The 20,203-nt window shown below is 62.6% G+C and overlaps 1 protein-coding gene and 1 pseudogene across 1 annotated transcript; both read right to left on the bottom strand.

Moving 5' to 3' along the window:
* Nucleotides 1-3,997: 3,997 nt before the first annotated feature.
* Nucleotides 3,998-7,376, bottom strand: LOC137359156 (RNA-binding protein 25-like; annotated as a pseudogene).
* Nucleotides 7,377-13,131: 5,755 nt separating this feature from the next.
* On the bottom strand, nucleotides 13,132-13,930 carry LOC137359155 (probable splicing factor, arginine/serine-rich 6; the record flags this gene model as incomplete). Its single annotated transcript, XM_068025227.1, has 2 exons — nucleotides 13,132-13,182; nucleotides 13,811-13,930. Coding segments are annotated over 2 exons (171 nt in total), but the record flags the coding sequence as incomplete, so codon positions are not given.
* Nucleotides 13,931-20,203: the final 6,273 nt, after the last annotated feature.

The following is a 20,203-nucleotide window of genomic DNA, read 5'->3' as shown; positions in this document are numbered from 1 at the left end:
CTCTATCTCTCTCGTGCCGGCTCTCTCTCTCGTGCCGGCTCTCTCTCTCGTGCCGGCTCTCTCTCTCGTGCCGGCTCTCTCTCTCGTGCCGGCTCTCTCTCTCGTGCCGGCTCTCTCTCTCGTGCCGGCTCTCTCTCTCGTGCCGGCTCTCTCTCTCGTGCCGGCTCTCTCTCTCGTGCCGGCTCTCTTTCGTGCGCGCTCTCTCTTTCTCTCGTGCGCGCGCTCTCGTGCGCTCTCCCTGTCTCGTGTGCGTGCCATCTCTCTGTCGTGCGCCATCTTTCTGTCGTGCGCGATCTCTCTCTCTCTCGTGCGCGATCTCTCTCTCTCTCGTGCGCGATCTCTCTCTCTCTCGTGCGCGATCTCTCTCTCTCTCGTGCGCGATCTCTCTCTCTCTCGTGCGCGATCTCTCTCTCTCTCGTGCGCGATCTCTCTCTCTCTCGTGCGCGATCTCTCTCTCTCTCGTGTGCGTGATCTCTCTCTCTCTCGTGCGCGTGATCTCTCTCTCTCTCGTGCGCGATCTCTCTCTCTCTCGTGCGCGTGATCTCTCTCTCTCGTGCGCGTGATCTCTCTCTCTCGTGCGCGTGATCTCTCTCGTGCGCGCGATCTCTCTCTCTCGTGCGCGCGATCTCTCTCTCTCGTGCGCGCGATTTCTCTCTCTCGTGCGCGCGATTTCTCTCTCTCGTGCGCGCGATTTCTCTCTCTCTCGTGCGCGCGATTTCTCTCTCTCTCGTGCGCGCGATTTCTCTCTCTCTCGTGCGCGCGATTTCTCTCTCTCTCGTGCGCGCGATTTCTCTCTCTCTCGTGCGCGCGATTTCTCTCTCTCTCGTGCGCGCGATCTCTCTCTCTCGTGCGCGCGATCTCTCTCTCTCGTGCGCGATTTCTCTCGTGTGCGTGCCATCTCTCTGTCGTGCGCCATCTCTCTGTCGTGCGCGCTCTCTCGTGCCCTCTCTCTCGTGCGCGCTCTCTCGTGCCCTCTCTCTCGTGCGCGATCTCGCTCTCTCTCTCTCGTGCGCGCGATCTCTCTCGTGCGCGCGATCTCTCTCGTGCGCGCGATCTCTCTCGTGCGCGCGATCTCTCTCGTGCGCGCGATCTCTCTCGTGCGCGCGATCTCTCTCGTGCGCACGATCTCTCTCGTGCGCGCGATCTCTCTCGTGCGCGCGATCTCTCTCGTGCGCGCGATCTCTCTCGTGCGCGCGATCTCTCTCGTGCGCGCGATCTCTCTCGTGCGCGCGATCTCTCTCGTGCGCGCGATCTCTCTCGTGCGCGCGATCTCTCTCGTGCGCGCGATCTCTCTCGTGCGCGCGATCTCTCTCTTTCGTGCCCTCTCTCTCGTGCGCGATCTCTCTCTCTCTCTCTCATGCGCGCGATCTCTCTCGTGCGCGCTCTCTCGTGTGCTCTCCCTCTCTCTTTCGTGCCCTCTCTCTCGTGCGCGATCTCTCTCTCTCTCTCGTGCGCGATCTCTCTCTCTCTCTCGTGCGCGATCTCTCTCTCTCTCTCGTGCGCGATCTCTCTCTCTCTCTCGTGCGCGATCTCTCTCTCTCTCTCGTGCGCGATCTCTCTCTCTCTCTCTCTCTCTCTCTCGTGCGCGATCTCTCTCTCTCTCTCTCTCTCTCTCTCTCTCTCGTGCGCGATCTCTCTCTCTCTCGTGCGCGATCTCTCTCTCTCTCTCTCTCTCGTGCGCGATCTCTCTCTCTCTCTCTCGTGCGCAATCTCTCTCTCTCTCGTGCGCGATCTCTCTCTCTCGTGCGCGATCTCTCTCGTGCGCGATCTCTCTCTCTCGTGCGCGATCTCTCTCTCTCGTGCGCGATCTCTCTCTCTCGTGCGCGATCTCTCTCTCTCTCTCTCTCTCTCGTGCGCTCTCTCTCTCGTGCGCTCTCTCTCTCGTGCGCTCTCTCTCTCGTGCGCTCTCTCTCTCGTGCGCTCTCTCTCTCGTGCGCTCTCTCTCTCGTGCGCTCTCTCTCTCGTGCGCTCTCTCTCTCGTGCGCTCTCTCTCTCGTGCGCTCTCTCTCTCGTGCGCTCTCTCTCTCGTGCGCTCTCTCTCTCGTGCGCGCTCTCTCTCGTGCGCGCTCTCTCTCGTGCGCGCTCTCTCTCGTGCGCGCTCTCTCTCGTGCGCGCTCTCTCTCGTGCGCGCTCTCTCTCGTGCGCGCTCTCTCTCGTGCGCGCTCTCTCTCGTGCGCGCTCTCTCTCGTGCGCGCTCTCTCTCGTGCGCGCTCTCTCTCGTGCGCGCTCTCTCTCGTGCGCGCTCTCTCTCGTGCGCGCTCTCTCTCGTGCGCGCTCTCTCTCGTGCGCGCTCTCTCTCGTGCGCGCTCTCTCTCGTGCGCGCTCTCTCTCGTGCGCGCTCTCTCTCGTGCGCGCTCTCTCTCGTGCGCGCTCTCTCTCGTGCGCTCTCTCTGTCGTGCGCCATCTCTCTCTCGTGCGCCATCTCTCTGTCGTGCGCCATCTGTCTGTCGTGCGCCATCTGTCTGTCGTGCGCCATCTGTCTGTCGTGCGCCATCTGTCTGTCGTGCGCCATCTCTGTCGTGCGCCATCTCTGTCGTGCGCCATCTCTGTCGTGCGCCATCTCTGTCGTGCGCCATCTCTCTGTCGTGCGCCATCTCTCTGTCGTGCGCCATCTCTCTGTCGTGCGCCATCTCTCTCTCGTGCGCGATCTCTCTCTCTCTCGTGCGCGATCTCTCTCTCTCTCGCTCGTGCGCGATTTCTCTCTCTCGTGCGCGATTTCTCTCTCTCGTGCGCAATTTCTCTCTCTCGTGCGCGCGCTCTCTCGTGCGCGATCTCTCTCTCGTGTGCGTGCCATCTCTCTGTCGTGCGTCATCTCTCTGTCGTGCGCGATCTCTCTCTCTCTCTCTCGTGCGCGATCTCTCTCGTGCGCGATTTCTCTCTCTCGTGCGCGATTTCTCTCTCTGTCTTGCGCGCGCTCTCTCTCGTGCGCGATCTCTCTCTCTCTCTCTCTCTCTCTCTCTCGTGCGCGATCTCTCTCTCTCTCTCTCTCTCTCTCTCTCTCTCTCTCTCTCTCGTGCGCGATCTCTCTCTCGTGCGCGATCTCTCTCTCTCGTGCGCGATCTCTCTCTCTCGTGCGCGATCTCTCTCTCTCGTGCGCGATCTCTCTCTCTCGTGCGCGATCTCTCTCTCTCGTGCGCGATCTCTCTCGTGCGCGATCTCTCTCGTGCGCGATCTCTCTCGTGCGCGATCTCTCTCGTGCGCGATCTCTCTCGTGCGCGATCTCTCTCTCTCTCTCTCGTGCGCGATCTCTCTCTCTCTCTCTCGTGCGCGATCTCTCTCTCTCTCTCTCGTGCGCGATCTCTCTCTCTCTCTCTCGTGCGCGATCTCTCTCTCTCTCGTGCGCGATCTCTCTCTCTCTCGTGCGCGATCTCTCTCTCTCTCTCTCTCGTGCGCGATCTCTCTCTCTCTCTCTCTCGTGCGCGATCTCTCTCTCTCTCTCTCGTGCGCGATCTCTCTCTCTCTCGTGCGCGATCTCTCTCTCTCTCTCGTGCGCGATCTCTCTCTCTCTCTCGTGCGCGATCTCTCGTGCACGCCCTCTCGTGTGCTCTCCCTCTCTCTTTCGTGCCCTCTCTCTCGTGCGCGATCTCTCTCTCTCGTGCGCGCGATCTCTCTCGTGCGCGCGATCTCTCTCGTGTGCTCTCCCTCTCTCTTTCGTTCCCTCTCTCTCTCGTGCCCTCTCTCTCTCGTGCGCGATCTCTCTCTCTCTCGTGCGCGATCTCTCTCTCTCTCGTGCGCGATCTCTCTCTCTCTCGTGCGCGATCTCTCTCTCTCTCGTGCGCGATCTCTCTCTCTCTCGTGCGCGATCTCTCTCTCTCTCGTGCGCGATCTCTCTCTCTCTCGTGCGCGATCTCTCTCTCTCTCGTGCGCGATCTCTCTCTCTCTCGTGCGCGATCTCTCTCTCTGTCATGCGCGCGCTTTCTCTCGTGCGCGATCTCTCTCTCTCTCTCTCACTCTCGTGCGTGATCTCTCTCTCTCTCGTGCGCGATCTCTCTCTCGTTTGCGATCTCTCTCTCTCGTGTGCGATCTCTCTCTCTCTCTCGTGCGCGATCTCTCTCTCGTGCGCGATCTCTCTCTCTCTCTCGTGCGCGATCTCTCTCTCTCTCTCGTGCGCGATCTCTCTCTCTCGTGCGCGATCTCTCTCTCTCTCTCTCTCTCTCGTGCGCGATCTCTCTCTCTCTCGTGCGCGATCTCTCTCTCTCTTCTCTCGTGCGCGATCTCTCTCTCATGCGTGCGCGCGCTCTCTCGTGCGCGCTCTCTCGTGCGCGCTCTCTCGTGCGCGCTCTCTCGTGCGCGCTCTCTCGTGCGCGCTCTCTCGTGCGCGCTCTCTCGTGCGCTCTCTCTCGTGCGCTCTCGTGCGCTCTCTCTCGTGCGCTCTCGTGCGCTCTCACTCGTGCGCGCGCTCTCGTGCGCGCTCTCTCGTGCGCGCTCTCTCGTGCGCGCTCTCTCGTGCGTGCGCTCTCGTGCGCGCGCTCTCGTGCGCGCTCTCTCGTGCGCGCTCTCTCGTGCGCGCTCTCTCGTGCGCTCTCCCTCTCTCTTTCGTGCCCTCTCTCTCGTGTGCTCTCCCTCTCTCTTTCGTGCCCTCTCTCTCGTGCGCTATCTCTCTCGCTCTCGTGCGCGCGATCGCTCTCGTGCGCGCGATCTCTCTCGTGCGCGCTCTCACGTGTGCTCTCCCTCTCTTTCGGCCCTCTCTCTCGTGCGCGATCTCTCTCTCTCTCGTGCGCGATCTCTCTCTCTCTCGTGCGCGATCTCTCTCTCTCTCGTGCGCGATCTCTCTCTCTCTCGTGCGCGATATCTCTCTCTCTCGTGCGCGATTTCTCTCTCTCTCGTGCGTGATTTCTCTCTCTCTCGTGCGCGATTTCTCTCTCTGTCGTGCGCGCGCTCTCTCTCGTGCGCGATCTCTCTCTCTCTCTCTCTTGTGCGCGATCTCTCTCTCTCGTGCGCGATCTCTCTCTCTCTCGTGCGCGATCTCTCTCTCTCTCTCGTGCGCGATCTCTCTCTCTCTCTCTCGTGCGCGATCTCTCTCTCTCTCTCGTGCGCGATCTCTCTCTCTCTCTCTCGTGCGCGATCTCTCTCTCTCTCTCTCGTGCGCGATCTCTCTCTCTCTCTCTCGTGCGCGATCTCTCTCTCTCTCTCGTGCGCGATCTCTCTCTCTCTCGTGCGCGATCTCTCTCTCTCTCTCGTGCACGATCTCTCTCTCGTGTGCGTGCCATCTCTGTCGTGCGCCATCTCTCTGTCGTGCGCCATCTCTCTGTCGTGCGCCATCTCTCTGTCGTGCGCCATCTCTCTGTCGTGCGCCATCTCTCTGTCGTGCGCCATCTCTCTGTCGTGCGCCATCTCTCTGTCGTGCGCGCTCTCTCGTGTGCTCTCCCTCTCTCTTTCGTGCCCTCTCTCTCGTGCGCGTGATCTCTCTCTCTCGTGCGCGTGATCTCTCTCGTGCGTGCGATCTCTCTCGTGCGCGCTCTCTCGTGTGCTCTCCCTCTCTCTTTCGTGCCCTCTCTCTCGTGCGCGATCTCTCTCTCTCTCTCGTGCGCGATTTCTCTCTCTCTCGTGCGCGATTTCTCTCTCTCTCGTGCGCGATCTCTCTCTCTCTCTCGTGCGCGATCTCTCTCTCTCTCTCTCTCGTGCGCGATTTCTCTCTCTCGTGCGCGATTTCTCTCTCTCGTGCGCGATTTCTCTCTCTGTCGTGCGCGTGCTCTGTCTCGTGCGCGATCTCTCTCTCTCTCTCTCTCTCGTGCGCGATCTCTCTCTCTCTCTCTCTCTCTCTCTCTCTCTCTCTCTCTCTCTCGTGCGCGATCTCTCTCTCTCGTGCGCGATCTCTCTCTCTCGTGCGCGATCTCTCTCTCTCGTGCGCGATCTCTCTCTCTCGTGCGCGATCTCTCTCTCTCGTGCGCGATCTCTCTCTCTCGTGCGCGATCTCTCTCGTGCGCGATCTCTCTCGTGCGCGATCTCTCTCGTGCGCGATCTCTCTCGTGCGCGATCTCTCTCTCTCTCTCTCGTGCGCGATCTCTCTCTCTCCCTCTCGTGCGCGATCTCTCTCTCTCTCTCTCGTGCGCGATCTCTCTCTCTCTCTCTCGTGCGCGATCTCTCTCTCTCGTGCGCGCTCTCTCGTGCACGCCCTCTCGTGTGCTCTCCCTCTCTCTTTCGTGCCCTCTCTCTCGTGCGCGATCTCTCTCTCTCTCTCGTGCGCGATCTCTCTCTCTCTCTCGTGCGCGATCTCTCTCTCTCTCTCGCGCGCGATCTCTCTCGTGCGCGCGATCTCTCTCGTGCGCGCGATCTCTCTCGTGCGCGCGATCTCTCTCGTGCGCGCGATCTCTCTCGTGCGCGCGATCTCTCTCGTGCGCGCGATCTCTCTCGTGCGCGCGATCTCTCTCTTTCGTTCCCTCTCTCTCGTGCCCTCTCTCTCGTGCGCGATCTCTCTCTCTCTCGTGCGCGATCTCTCTCTCTCTCGTGCGCGATCTCTCTCTCTCTCGTGCGCGATCTCTCTCTCTCTCGTGCGCGATCTCTCTCTCTCTCGTGCGCGATCTCTCTCTCTCTCGTGCGCGATCTCTCTCTCTCTCGTGCGCGATCTCTCTCTCTCTCGTGCGCGATCTCTCTCTCTCTCGTGCGCGATCTCTCTCTCGTGCGCGATCTCTCTCTCGTGCGCGATTTCTCTCTCTGTCGTGCGCGCGCTCTCTCTCGTGCGCGATCTCTCTCTCTCTCTCACTCTCGTGCGTGATCTCTCTCTCTCTCTCTCGTGCGCGATCTCTCTCTCGTGTGCGATCTCTCTCTCTCTCTCGTGTGCGATCTCTCTCTCTCTCTCGTGTGCGATCTCTCTCTCTCTCTCGTGCGCGATCTCTCTCTCTCTCGTGCGCGATCTCTCTCTGTCTCGTGCGCGATCTCTCTCTCTCTCTCGTGCGCGATCTCTCTCTCTCTCTCGTGCGCGATCTCTCTCTCTCTCTCGTGCGCGATCTCTCTCTCTCTCTCGTGCGCGATCTCTCTCTCGTGCGCGATCTCTCTCTCTCTCGTGCGCGATCTCTCTCTCTCTCGTGCGCGATCTCTCTCTCTCTCGTGCGCGATCTCTCTCTCTCGTGCGCGATCTCTCTCTCTCGTGCGCGATCTCTCTCTCTCTCTCTCTCTCGTGCGCGATCTCTCTCTCTCTCTCTCTCTCTCTCTCTCGTGCGCGATCTCTCTCTCTCTCTCTCGTGCGCGATCTCTCTCTCTCTCTCTCGTGCGCGATCTCTCTCTCTCTCTCGTGCGCGATCTCTCTCTCTCGTGCGCGATCTCTCTCTCTCTCTCGTGCGCGATCTCGCTCTCTCTCTCGTGCGCGATCTCTCTCTCTCTCGTGCGCGATCTCTCTCTCTCTCTCTCTCTCTCTCTCGTGCGCGATCTCTCTCTCATGCGCGATCTCTCTCTCTCGTGCGCGATCTCTCTCTCTCTCTCTCGTGCGCGATCTCTCTCTCTTCTCTCGTGCGCGATCTCTCTCTCTTCTCTCGTGCGCGATCTCTCTCTCATGCGTGCGCGCGCTCTCTCGTGCGCGCTCTCGTGCGCGATCTCGTGCGCGCTCTCCCGTGCGCGCTCTCCCGTGCGCGCTCTCCCGTGCGCGCTCTCCCGTGCGCGCTCTCCCGTGCGCGCTCTCCCGTGCGCGCTCTCCCGTGCGCGCTCTCCCGTGCGCGCTCTCCCGTGCGCGCTCTCCCGTGCGCGCTCTCTCGTGCGCGCGCTCTCGTGTGCTCTCCCTCTCTCTTTCGTGCCCTCTCTCTCGTGCGCGATCTCTCTCTCTCTCGTGCGCGCGATCGCTCTCGTGCGCGCGATCTCTCTCGTGCGAGCTCTCACGTGTGCTCTCCCTCTCTCTTTCGGCCCTCTCTCTCGTGCGCGATCTCTCGTGCGCGATCTCTCTCTCTCTCGTGCGCGATCTCTCTCTCTCTCGTGCGCGATCTCTCTCTCTCTCGTGCGCGATCTCTCTCTCTCTCGTGCGCGATTTCTCTCTCGTGCGCGATTTCTCTCTCTCTCGTGCGCGATTTCTCTCTCTCTCGTGCGCGATTTCTCTCTCTGTCGTGCGCGCGCTCTCTCTCGTGCGCGATCTCTCTCTCTCTCTCGTGCGCAATCTCTCTCTCTCTCTCGTGCGCAATCTCTCTCTCTCTCTCTCTCTCGTGCGCGATCTCTCTCTCTCTCTCGTGCGCGATCTCTCTCTCTCTCTCGTGCGCGATCTCTCTCTCTCTCTCGTGCGCGATCTCTCTCTCTCTCTCGTGCGCGATCTCTCTCTCTCTCTCGTGCGCGATCTCTCTCTCTCTCTCGTGCGCGATCTCTCTCTCTCGTGCGCGATCTCTCTCTCTCTCTCGTGCGCGATCTCTCTCTCTCTCTCGTGCGCGATCTCTCTCTCTCTCTCGTGCGCGATCTCTCTCTCTCTCTCGTGCGCGATCTCTCTCTCTCTCTCGTGCGCGATTTCTCTCTCTCTCGTGCGCGCGCTCTCTCTCGTGCGCGATCTCTCTCTCGTGCGCGATCTCTCTCTCTCTCGTGCGCGATCTCTCTCTCTCTCGTGCGCGATCTCTCTCTCTCTCGTGCGCGATTTCTCTCTCTCTCGTGCGCGCGCTCTCTCTCGTGCGCGATCTCTCTCTCGTGTGCGTGCCATCTCTGTCGTGCGCCATCTCTCTGTCGTGCGCCATCTCTCTGTCGTGCGCCATCTCTCTGTCGTGCGCCATCTCTCTGTCGTGCGCCATCTCTCTGTCGTGCGCGCTCTCTCGTGCGCGCTCTCTCGTGTGCTCTCCCTCTCTCTTTCGTGCCCTCTCTCTCGTGCGCGATCTCTCTCTCTCTCGTGCGCGTGATCTCTCTCGTGCGTGCGATCTCTCTCGTGCGCGCTCTCTCTTGTGCTCTCCCTCTCTCTCTCGTGCGCGATCTCTCTCTCTCTCTCGTGCGCGATCTCTCTCTCTCTCTCGTGCGCGATCTCTCTCTCTCTCTCGTGCGCGATTTCTCTCTCGTGCGCGATTTTTCTCTCTCTCGTGCGCGCGCTCTCTCTCATGCGCGATCTCTCTCTCTCTCTCTCTCGTGCGCGATCTCTCTCTCTCTCTCTCTCGTGCGCGATCTCTCTCTCGTGCGCGATCTCTCTCTCGTGCGCGATCTCTCTCTCGTGCGCGATCTCTCTCTCGTGCGCGATCTCTCTCTCGTGCGCGATCTCTCTGTCTCTCTCTCTCCCTCTCTCGTGCGCGATCTCTCTCTCTCGTGCGCGCTCTCTCGTGCGCGCTCTCTCGTGCGCGCTCTCTCGTGTGCTCTCCCTCTCTCTTTCGTGCCCTCTCTCTCGTGCGCGATCTCTCTCTCTCTCTCTCTCGTGCGCGCGATCTCTCTCGTGCGCGCAATCTCTCTCGTGCGCGCTCTCTCGTGTGATCTCCCTCTCTCTTTCGGCCCTCTCGTGCGCGATCTCTCTCTCTCGTGCGCGATCTCTCTCTCTCGTGCGCGATCTCTCTCTCTCGTGCGCGATCTCTCTCTCTCGTGCGCGATCTCTCTCTCTCATGCGCGCGATCTCTCTCTCTCGTGCGCGCGATCTCTCTCTCTCGTGCGCGCGATCTCTCTCTCTCGTGTGCGCGATCTCTCTCTCTCGTGCGCGCGATCTCTCGTGCGCGCGATCTCTCGTGCGCGCGATCTCTCGTGCGCGCGATCTCTCGTGCGCGCGATCTCTCGTGCGCGCGATCTCTCGTGCGCGCGATCTCTCGTGCGCGCGATCTCTCGTGCGCGCGATCTCTCGTGCGCGCGATCTCTCGTGCGCGCGATCTCTCTCGTGCGCGCGATCTCTCTCGTGCGCGCGATCTCTCTCGTGCGCGCGATCTCTCTCGTGCGCGCGATCTCTCTCTTTCGTGCCCTCTCTCGTTCGCGATCTCTCTCTCTATCTCTCTCGTGCGCTCTCTCTCTCGTGCGCTCTCTCTCTCGTGCGCTCTCTCTCTCGTGCGCTCTCTCTCTCGTGCGCTCTTTCTCGTCCGCGCTCTCTCTTTCTCTCGTGCGCTCTCCCTGTCTCGTGTGCGTGCCATCTCTCTGTCGTGCGCCATCTCTCTGTCGTGCGCGATCTCTCTCTCTCTCGTGCGCGAACTCTCTCTCTCGTGCGCGATCTCTCTGTCTCTCGTGCGCGATCTCTCTCTCTCTCGTGCGCGATCTCTCTCTCTCTCGTGCGCGATCTCTCTCTCTCTCGTGCGCGATCTCTCTCTCTCTCTCGTGCGCGATCTCTCTCTCTCTCTCGTGCGCGATCTCTCTCTGTCGTGCGCGATCTCTCTCTCTCGTGCGCGATCTCTCTCTCGTGCACGATTTCTCTCTCTCTCGTGCGCGCGCTCTCTCTCGTGCGCGATCTCTCTCTCGTGTGCGTGCCATCTCTCTGTCGTGCGCCATCTCTCTGTCGTGCGCCATCTCTCTGTCGTGCGCCATCTCTCTGTCGTGCGCGCTCTCTCGTGTGCTCTCCCTCTCTCTTTTTGCCCTCTCTCTCGTGCGCGATCTCTCTCTCTCTCGTGCGCGATCTCTCTCTCTCTCGTGCGCGTGATCTCTCTCGTGCGCGCGATCTCTCTCGTGCGCGCTCTCTCGTGTGCTCTCCCTCTCTCTTTCGTGCCCTCTCTCTCGTGCGCGATCTCTCTCTCTCTCGTGCGCGATTTCTCTCTCTCTCGTGCGCGATTTCTCTCTCTCTCGTGCGCGATTTCTCTCTCTCTCGTGCGCGATTTCTCTCTCTCTCGTGCGCGCGCTCTCTCTCGTGCGCGATCTCTCTCTCTCTCTCTCTCTCGTGCGCGATCTCTCTCGTGCGCGATCTCTCTCTCGTGCGCGATCTCTCTCTCGTGCGCGATCTCTCTCTCGTGCGCGATCTCTCTCTCTCTCGTGCGCGATCTCTCTCTCTCTCGTGCGCGATCTCTCTCTCTCTCGTGCGCGATCTCTCTCTCTCTCGTGCGCGATCTCTCTCGTGTGCGCGATCTCTCTCGTGTGCGCGATCTCTCTCTCGTGCGCGATCTCTCTCTCGTGTGCGCTCTCTCTCGTGTGCGCTCTCTCTCGTGTGCGCTCTCTCTCGTGTGCGCTCTCTCTCGTGTGCGCTCTCTCTCGTGTGCGCTCTCTCTCTCGTGCGATCTCTCTCTCGTGCGATCTCTCTCTCGTGCGATCTCTCTCTCGTGCGATCTCTCTCTCTCGCGCGCTCTCGCGCTCTCTCTCTGTCGTGCACGATCCCTCTCTCTCTCTCGTGCGCGATCTCTCTCTCTCTCTCTCGTGCGCGATCTCTCTCGTGCGCGATTTCTCTCTCTCGTGCGCGCGCTCTCGCTCGTGCGCGCTCTCTCTGTCTCGTGCGCGCGCGATCTCTCTGTCGTGCGCGCGCTCTCTCTCGTGCGCGATCTCTCTCTCTCTCTCTCTCTCTCTCTCGTGCGCGATCTCTCTCTCTCTCTCTCGTGCGCGATCTCTCTCTCTCTCTCTCGTGCGCGATCTCTCTCTCGTGCGCGATCTCTCTCTCGTGCGCGATCTCTCTCTCTCTCTCTCGTGCGCGATCTCTCTCTCTCGTGAGCGATCTCTCTCTCTCGTGAGCGATCTCTCTCTCTCTCGTGAGCGATCTCTCTCTCTCTCGTGAGCGATCTCTCTCTCTCTCGTGCGCTATCTCTCTCTCGTGCGCGACCTCTCTCTCCCGTGCGTGCGCGCTCTCCCGTGCGTGCGCGCTCTCCCGTGCGTGCGCGCTCTCCCGTGCGTGCGCGCTCTCCCGTGCGTGCGCGCGCTCTCTCTCGTGCGCGCGCTCTCTCTCGTGCGCTGTCTCTCTCGTGCGCTGTCTCTCTCGTGCGCGATCTCTCTCTCGTGCGCGATCTCTCTCTCGTGCGCGATCTCTGTCTCGTGCGCGATCTCTCTCTCGTGCGCGATGTCTCTCTCGTGCGCGATCTCTCGTGCGCGATCTCTCTCTTGCGCGATCTCTCTCTCTCTCTCGTGCGCGATCTGTCGCACGCTCTCTCTCGTGCGCGATCTCTCTCTCGTGCGCGATCTCTCTCTCGTGCGCGATCTCTCTCTCGTGCGCGATCTCTCTCTCGTGCGCGATCTCTCGTGCGCGATCTCTCTCTCTCTCTCGTGCGCGATCTGTCGCACGCTCTCTCTCGTGCGTGCGCTCTCTCTCGTGCGCGCGCTCTCTCTCGTGCGCGCGCTCTCTCTCGTGCGCGCGCTCTCTCTCGTGCGCGCGCTCTCTCTCGTGCGCGCGCTCTCTCTCGTGCGCGCGCTCTCTCTCGTGCGCGCGCTCTCTCTCGTGTGCGCGCTCTCTCTCGTGTGCGCCCGATCTCTCGTGTGCGCGCTCTCTCTCGTGTTCGCGCTCTCTCTCGTGTGCGCGCTCTCTCTCGTGTGCGCGCTCTCTCTCGTGTGCGCGCTCTCTCTCGTGTGCGCCCGATCTCTCGTGTGCGCGCGATCTCTCGTGCGCGCCCGATCTCTCGTGTGCACCCGATCTCTCTCGTGCGCGCCATCTCTCTCGTGCGCGCGATCTCTCTCGTGCGCGCGATCTCTCTCGTGCGCTCGATCTCTCTCGAGCGCTCGATCTCTCTCGAGCGCTCGATCTCTCTCGTGCGCGCTCTCTCTCGTGCGCGCTCTCTCTCGTGCGCGCTCTCTCTCGTGCGCGCTCTCTCTCGTGCGCGCTCTCTCTCGTGCGCGCTCTCTCTCGTGCGCGCTCTCTCTCGTGCGCGCTCTCTCTCGTGCGCGCTCTCTCTCGTGCGCGCTCTCTCTCGTGCGCGCTCTCTCTCGTGCGCGCTCTCTCTCGTGCGCGCTCTCTCTCGTGCGCGCTCTCTCTCGTGCGCGCTCTCTCTCGTGCGCGCTCTCTCTCGTGCGCGCTCTCTCTCGTGCGCGCTCTCTCTCGTGCGCGCTCTCTCTCGTGCGCGCGCTCTCTCGTGCGCGCGCTCTCTCGTGCGCGCGCTCTCTCGTGCGCGCTCTCTCGTGCGCGCTCTCTCGTGCGCGCTCTCTCGTGCGCGCTCTCTCGTGCGCGCTCTCTCGTGCGCGCTCTCTCGTGCGCGCTCTCTCTCGTGCGCGCTCTCTCTCGTGCGCGCTCTCTCTCGTGCGCGCTCTCTCTCGTGCGCGCTCTCTCTCGTGCGCGCTCTCTCTCGTGCGCGCTCTCTCTCTCGTGCGCGCTCTCTCTCTCGTGCGCTCTCTCTCTCTCGTGCGCTCTCTCTCTCTCGTGCGCGCTCTCTCTCTCGTGCGCGCTCTCTCTCTCGTGCGCGCTCTCTCTCTCGTGCGCGATCTCTCTCTCGTGCGCGATCTCTCTCTCGTGCGCGATCTATCTCTCGTGCGCGATCTCTCTCTCGTGCGCGCGCTCTCTCTCTCGTGCGCGCGCTCTCTCTCTCGTGCGCGCGCTCTCTCTCTCGTGCGCGCGCTCTCTCTCTCGTGCGCGCGCTCTCTCTCTCGTGCGCGCGCTCTCTCTCTCGTGCGCGCGCTCTCTCTCTCGTGCGCGCGCTCTCGTGCACGCCATCTCATGTGCTCTCCCTCTCTCTTTCGTGCCCTCTCTCTCGTGCGCGATCTCTCTCTCTCGTGCGCGATCTCTCTCTCTCTCGTGCGCGCGATCTCTCGTGCGCGCGATCTCTCGTGCGCGCGATCTCTCGTGCGCGCGATCTCCCGTGCGCGCGATCTCCCGTGCGCGCGATCTCCCGTGCGCGCGATCTCCCGTGCGCGCGATCTCCCGTGCGCGCGATCTCCCGTGCGCGCGATCTCCCGTGCGCGCGATCTCCCGTGCGCGCGATCTCCCGTGCGCGCGATCTCCCGTGCGCGCGATCTCCCGTGCGCGCGATCTCTCGTGTGCTCTCCCTCTCTCTTTCGTGCCCTATCTCTCGTGCACGATCTCTATCTCTCTCGTGCTCTCTCTGTATCTCTCTCGTGCGGGCTCTCTCTCTCGTGCGGGCTCTCTCTCTCGTGCGGGCTCTCTCTCTCGTGCGGGCTCTCTCTCTCTCGTGCGGGCTCTCTCTCTCTCGTGCGCTCTCTCTCTCGTGCGCTCTCTCTCTCGTGCGCTCTCTCTCTCGTGCGCTCTCTCTCTCGTGCGCTCTCTCTCTCGTGCGATCTCTCTCTCGTGCGAACTCTCTCTCTCGCGCGCTCTCGCGCTCTCTCTCTGTCGTGCACGATCCCTCTCTCTCTCTCATGCGCGATCTCTCTCTCTCTCTCTCGTGCGCGATCTCTCTCGTGCGCGATCTCTCTCGGGCGCGATCTCTCGGGCGCGATTTCTCTCTCTCGTGCGCGCGCTCTCGCTCGTGCGCGCTCTCTCTGTCTCGTGCGCGCGCGATCTCTCTGTCGTGCGCGCGCTCTCTCTCGTGCGCGATCTCTCTCTCTCTCTCTCTCTCTCTCTCTCTCGTGCGCGATCTCTCTCTCTCTCTCGTGCGCGATCTCTCTCTCGTGCGCGATCTCTCTCTCGTGCGCGATCTCTCTCTCTCTCTCGTGCGCGATCTCTCTCTCTCTCTCTCGTGCGCGATCTCTCTCTCTCGTGAGCGATCTCTCTCTCTCTCGTGAGCGATCTCTCTCTCTCTCGTGCGCTATCTCTCTCTCGTGCGCGACCTCTCTCTCCCGTGCGTGCGCGCTCTCCCGTGCGTGCGCGCTCTCCCGTGCGTGCGCGCTCTCCCGTGCGTGCGCGCTCTCCCGTGCGTGCGCGCTCTCTCCCGTGCGTGCGCGCGCTCTCTCCCGTGCGTGCGCGCGCTCTTTCTCTCGTGCGCGCGCTCTCTCTCGTGCGTGCGCTCTCTCGTGCGCTGTCTCTCTCGTGCGCGATCTCTCTCTCGTGCGCGATCTCTCTCTCGTGCGCGATCTCTCTCTCGTGCGCGATCTCTCTCTCGTGCGCGATCTCTCTCGTGCGCGATCTCGTGCGCGATCTCTCTCTTGCGCGATCTCTCTCTCTCTCTCGTGCGCGATCTGTCGCACGCTCTCTCTCGTGCGTGCGCTCTCTCTCGTGCGTGCGCTCTCTCTCGTGCGCGCTCTCTCTCGTGCGCGCTCTCTCTCGTGCGCGCTCTCTCTCGTGCGCGCTCTCTCTCGTGCGCGCGCTCTCTCTCGTGCGCGCGCTCTCTCTCGTGCGCGCGCTCTCTCTCGTGCGCGCGCTCTCTCTCGTGCGCGCGCTCTCTCTCGTGCGCGCGCTCTCTCTCGTGCGCGCGCTCTCTCTCGTGCGCGCGCTCTCTCTCGTGCGCGCGCTCTCTCTCGTGCGCGCGCTCTCTCTCGTGCGCGCGCTCTCTCTCGTGCGCGCGCTCTCTCTCGTGCGCGCGCTCTCTCGTGCGCGCGCTCTCGTGCGCTCTCCCTCTCTTTCGTGCTCTCTCTCGTGCGCGATCTCTCTCTCTCTCTCTCGTGCGCGCGATCTCTCTCGTGTGCGCTCTCTCGTATGCGCTCTCTCGTGTGCTCTCCCTCTCTCTTTCGTGCCCTCTCTCTCGTTCGCGATCTCTATCTCGTGCTCTCTCTCGTGCTCTCTCTCTATCTCTCTCGTGCGGGCGCTCTCTCTCGTGCGCTCTCTCTCTCGTGCGCTCTCTCTCGTGCTCTCTCGTGCGCTCTCTCTCGTGCGCGCTCTCCCTGTCTCGTGTGCGTGCCATCTCTCTGTCGTGCGCCATCTCTCTGTCGTGCGCCATCTCTCTGTCGTGCGCCATCTCTCTGTCGTGCGCCATCTCTCTGTCGTGCGCCATCTCTCTGTCGTGCGCCATCTCTCTGTCGTGCGCGAACTCTCTCTCTCGTGCGCGAACTCTCTCTCGTGCGCGAACTCTCTCTCGTGCGCGAACTCTCTCTCGTGCGCTATCTCTCTCTCATGCGCGACCTCTCTCTCCCGTGCGTGCGCGCTCTCCCGTGCGTGCGCGCTCTCCCGTGCGTGCGCGCTCTCCCGTGCGTGCGCGCTCTCCCGTGCGCGCGCTCTTTCTCTCGTGCGCGCGCGCTCTCTCGTGCGTGCGCTCTCTCGTGCGCTGTCTCTCTCGTGCGCGATCTCTCTCTCGTGCGCGATCTCTCGTGCGCGATCTCTCTCTCGTGCGCGATCTCTCTCTCGTGCGCGATCTCTCTCTCGTGCGCGATCTCTCTCTCGTGCGCGATCTCTCTCTCGTGCGCGATCTCTCGTGCGCGATCTCGTGCGCGATCTCTCTCTTGCGCGATCTCTCTCTCTCTCTCGTGCGCGATCTGTCGCACGCTCTCTCTCGTGCGTGCGCTCTCTCTCGTGCGCGCTCTCTCTCGTGCGCGCTCTCTCTCGTGCGCGCTCTCTCTCGTGCGCGCTCTCTCTCGTGCGCGCTCTCTCTCGTGCGCGCTCTCTCTCGTGCGCTCTCTCTCTCGTGCGCGCGCTCTCTCGTGCGCGCGCTCTCTCGTGCGCGCGCTCTCTCGTGCGCGCGCTCTCTCGTGCGCGCGCTCTCGTGCGCGCGCTCTCTCTCGTGCGCGCGCGCTCTCTCGTGCGCGCGCTCTCTCTCGTGCGCGCGCTCTCTCTCGTGCGCGCGCTCTCTCGTGCGCGCGCTCTCTCGTGCGCGCTCTCTCGTGCGCGCTCTCTCGTGCGCGCTCTCTCGTGCGCGCTCTCTTGTGCGCGCTCTCTTGTGCGCGCTCTCTTGTGCGCGCGCTCTCGTGCGCGCGCTCTCGTGCGCTCTCCCTCTCTTTCGTGCTCTCTCTCGTGCGCGATCTCTCTCTCTCTCTCTCGTGCGCGCGATCTCTCTCGTGTGCGCTCTCTCGTATGCGCTCTCTCGTGTGCTCTCCCTCTCTCTTTCGTGCCCTCTCTCTCGTTCGCGATCTCTATCTCGTGCTCTCTCTCGTGCTCTCTCTCTATCTCTCTCGTGCGGGCGCTCTCTCTCGTGCGCTCTCTCTCTCGTGCGCTCTCTCTCGTGCTCTCTCGTGCGCTCTCTCTCGTGCGCGCTCTCCCTGTCTCGTGTGCGTGCCATCTCTCTGTCGTGCGCCATCTCTCTGTCGTGCGCCATCTCTCTGTCGTGCGCCATCTCTCTGTCGTGCGCCATCTCTCTGTCGTGCGCCATCTCTCTGTCGTGCGCCATCTCTCTGTCGTGCGCCATCTCTCTCTCGTGCGCGAACTCTCTCTCGTGCGCGAACTCTCTCTCGTGCGCGAACTCTCTCTCGTGCGCGAACTCTCCCTCTCTCTCGTGCGCGCGCTCTCTCTCTCTCGTGCGCGCGCTCTCTCTCTCTCGTGCGCGCGCTCTCTCTCTCGTGCGCGCGCTCTCTCTCTCTCGTGCGCGCGCTCTCTCTCTCTCGTGCGCGATTTCTCTCTCTCTCTCTCTCTCTCTCGTGCGCGATTTCTCTCTCTCTCTCTCTCTCTCTCGTGCGCGATCTCGCTCTCTCGTGCGCACTCTCTCGTGCATGCCATCTCGTGTGCTCTCCCTCTCTCTTTCGTGCCCTCTCTCTCGTGCGCGATCTCTCTCTCTCGTGCGCGATCTCTCTCTCTCGTGCGCGATCTCTCTCTCTCGTGCGCGCGATCTCTCGTGCGCGCGATCTCTCGTGCGCGCGATCTCTCGTGCGCGCGATCTCTCGTGCGCGCGATCTCTCGTGCGCGCGATCTCTCTCGTGCGCGCGATCTCTCTCGTGCGCGCGATCTCTCTCGTGCGCGCGATCTCTCTCGTGCGCGCGCTCTCGTGTGCTCTCCCTCTCTCTTTCGTGCCCTCTCTCTCGTGCGCGATCTCTATCTCTCTCGTGCTCTCTTTGTATCTCTCTCGTGCGGGCTCTCTCTCTCGTGTGGGCTCTCTCTCTCGTGCGGGCTCTCTCTCTCGTGCGGGCTCTCTCTCTCGTGCGGGCTCTCTCTCTCGTGTGGGCTCTCTCTCTCGTGCGCTCTCTCTCTCGTGCGCTCTCTCTCTCGTGCGCTCTCTCTCTCGTGCGATCTCTCTCTCTCGCGCGATCTCTCTCTCTCGCGCGCTCTCTCTCTCTCTCTCTCTCGCGCGCGCTCTCTCTCTCGCGCGCGCTCTCTCTCTCGCGCGCGCTCTCTCTCTCGCGCGCGCTCACTCTCTCGCGCGCGCTCTCTCTCTCGCGCGCGCGCTCTCTCTCTCGCGCGCGCGCGCTCACTCTCTCGCGCGCGCTCACTCTCTCGCGCGCGCTCTCTCTCGCGCGCGCTCACTCTCTCGCGCGCGCTCACTCTCTCGCGCGCGCTCTCTCTCTCGCGCGCGCTCTCTCTGTCGTGCACGATCCCTCTCTCTCTCGTGCGCGATCTCTCTCTCTCTCGTGCGCGATCTCTCTCTCTCTCTCGTGCGCGATCTCTCTCTCTCTCTCGTGCGCGATCTCTCTCTCTCTCTCGTGCGCGATCTCTCTCTCTCGTGCGCGATCTCTCTCTCTCGTGTGCGATCTCTCTCGTGCGCGATCTCTCTCGTGCGCGATCTCTCTCGTGCGCGATCTCTCTCGTGCGCGATCTCTCTCGTGCGCGATCTCTCTCGTGCGCGATCTCTCTCGTGCGCGATCTCTCTCGTGCGCGATCTCTCTCGTGCGCGATTTCTCTCTCTCTCGTGCGCGATTTCTCTCTCTCTCGTGCGCGCTCTCTCTCTCTCGTGCGCGCTCTCTCTCTCTCGTGCGCGCTCTCTCTCTCTCGTGCGCGCGCTCTCTCGTGCGCGATCTCTCTCTCTCTCGTGCGCGATCTCTCTCTCGTGCGCGATCTCTCTCTCGTGCGCGATCTCTCTCTCGTGCGCGATCTCTCTCTCTCTCTCTCGTGCGCGATCTCTCTCTCTCTCTCTCTCGTGCGCGATCTCTCTCTCTCTCTCTCTCGTGAGCGATCTCTCTCTCTCTCTCTCTCGTGAGCGATCTCTGTCTCTCTCGTGAGCGATCTCTGTCTCTCTCGTGAGCGATCTCTCTCTCGTGCGCGATCTCTCTCTCGTGCGCGATCTCTCTCTCGTGCGCGATCTCTCTCTCGTGCGCGATCTCTCTCTCGTGCGCGCGCTCTCTCTCTCGTGCGCGCGCTCTCTCTCTCGTGCGTGCGCTCTCTCTCTCATGCGCGCTCTCTCGTGCACGCCATCTCATGTGCTCTCCCTCTCTCTTTCGTGCCCTCTCTCTCGTGCGCGATCTCTCTCTCTCTCGTGCGCGATCTCTCTCTCTCTCGTGCGCGCGATCTCTCGTGCGCGCGATCTCTCGTGCGCGCGATCTCTCGTGCGCGCGATCTCTCGTGCGCGCGATCTCTCGTGCGCGCGATCTCTCGTGCGCGCGATCTCTCGTGCGCGCGATCTCTCGTGCGCGCGATCTCCCGTGCGCGCGATCTCTCGTGTGCTCTCCCTCTCTCTTTCGTGCCCTCTCTCTCGTGCACGATCTCTATCTCTCTCGTGCTCTCTCTGTATCTCTCTCGTGCGGGCTCTCTCTCTCGTGCGGGCTCTCTCTCTCGTGCGGGCTCTCTCTCGTGCGCTCTCTCTCTCTCGTGCGCTCTCTCTCTCTCGTGCGCTCTCTCTCTCTCGTGCGGGCTCTCTCTCGTGCGGGCTCTCTCTCGTGCGCTCTCTCTCTCGTGCGCTCTCTCTCTCGTGCGCTCTCTCTCTCGTGCGCTCTCTCTCTCGTGCGCTCTCTCTCTCGTGCGATCTCTCTCTCGTGCGATCTCTCTCTCGTGCGATCTCTCTCTCTCGCGCGCTCTCGCGCTCTCTCTCTGTCGTGCACGATCCCTCTCTCTCTCTCGTGCGCGATCTCTCTCTCTCTCTCGTGCGCGATCTCTCTCGTGCGCGATCTCTCTCTCTCGTGCGCGATCTCTCTCTCTCGGGCGCGATTTCTCTCTCTCGTGCGCGCGCTCTCGCTCGTGCGCGCTCTCTCTGTCTCGTGCGCGCGCGATCTCTCTGTCGTGCGCGCGCTCTCTCTCGTGCGCGATCTCTCTCTCTCTCTCTCTCTCTCTCTCTCGTGCGCGATCTCTCTCTCGTGCGCGATCTCTCTCTCGTGCGCGATCTCTCTCTCGTGCGCGATCTCTCTCTCTCGTGAGCGATCTCTCTCTCTCTCGTGCGCTATCTCTCACTCGTGCGCTATCTCTCTCTCGTGCGCGACCTCTCTCTCTCGTGCGCGACCTCTCTCTCCCGTGCGTGCGCGCTCTCCCGTGCGTGCGCGCTCTCCCGTGCGTGCGCGCTCTCCCGTGCGTGCGCGCTCTCTCCCGTGCGTGCGCGCGCTCTCTCTCTCGTGCGCGCGCTCTCTCTCTCGTGCGCGCGCTCTCTCTCTCGTGCGCGCGCTCTCTCTCTCGTGCGTGCGCTCTCTCGTGCGCTGTCTCTCTCGTGCGCGGTCTCTCTCGTGCGCGATCTCTCTCTCGTGCGCGATCTCTCTCTCGTGCGCGATCTCTCTCTCGTGCGCGATCTCTCTCTCGTGCGCGATCTCTCGTGCGCGATCTCTCGTGCGCGATCTCTCG

The sequence above is a fragment of the Heterodontus francisci genome, unplaced genomic scaffold (assembly GCF_036365525.1).
Source record: "Heterodontus francisci isolate sHetFra1 unplaced genomic scaffold, sHetFra1.hap1 HAP1_SCAFFOLD_1371, whole genome shotgun sequence".
In the NCBI taxonomy this organism is placed as follows: Eukaryota; Metazoa; Chordata; class Chondrichthyes; order Heterodontiformes; family Heterodontidae; genus Heterodontus; species Heterodontus francisci.
This window is presented reverse-complemented; position numbering and strand designations above follow the sequence as displayed.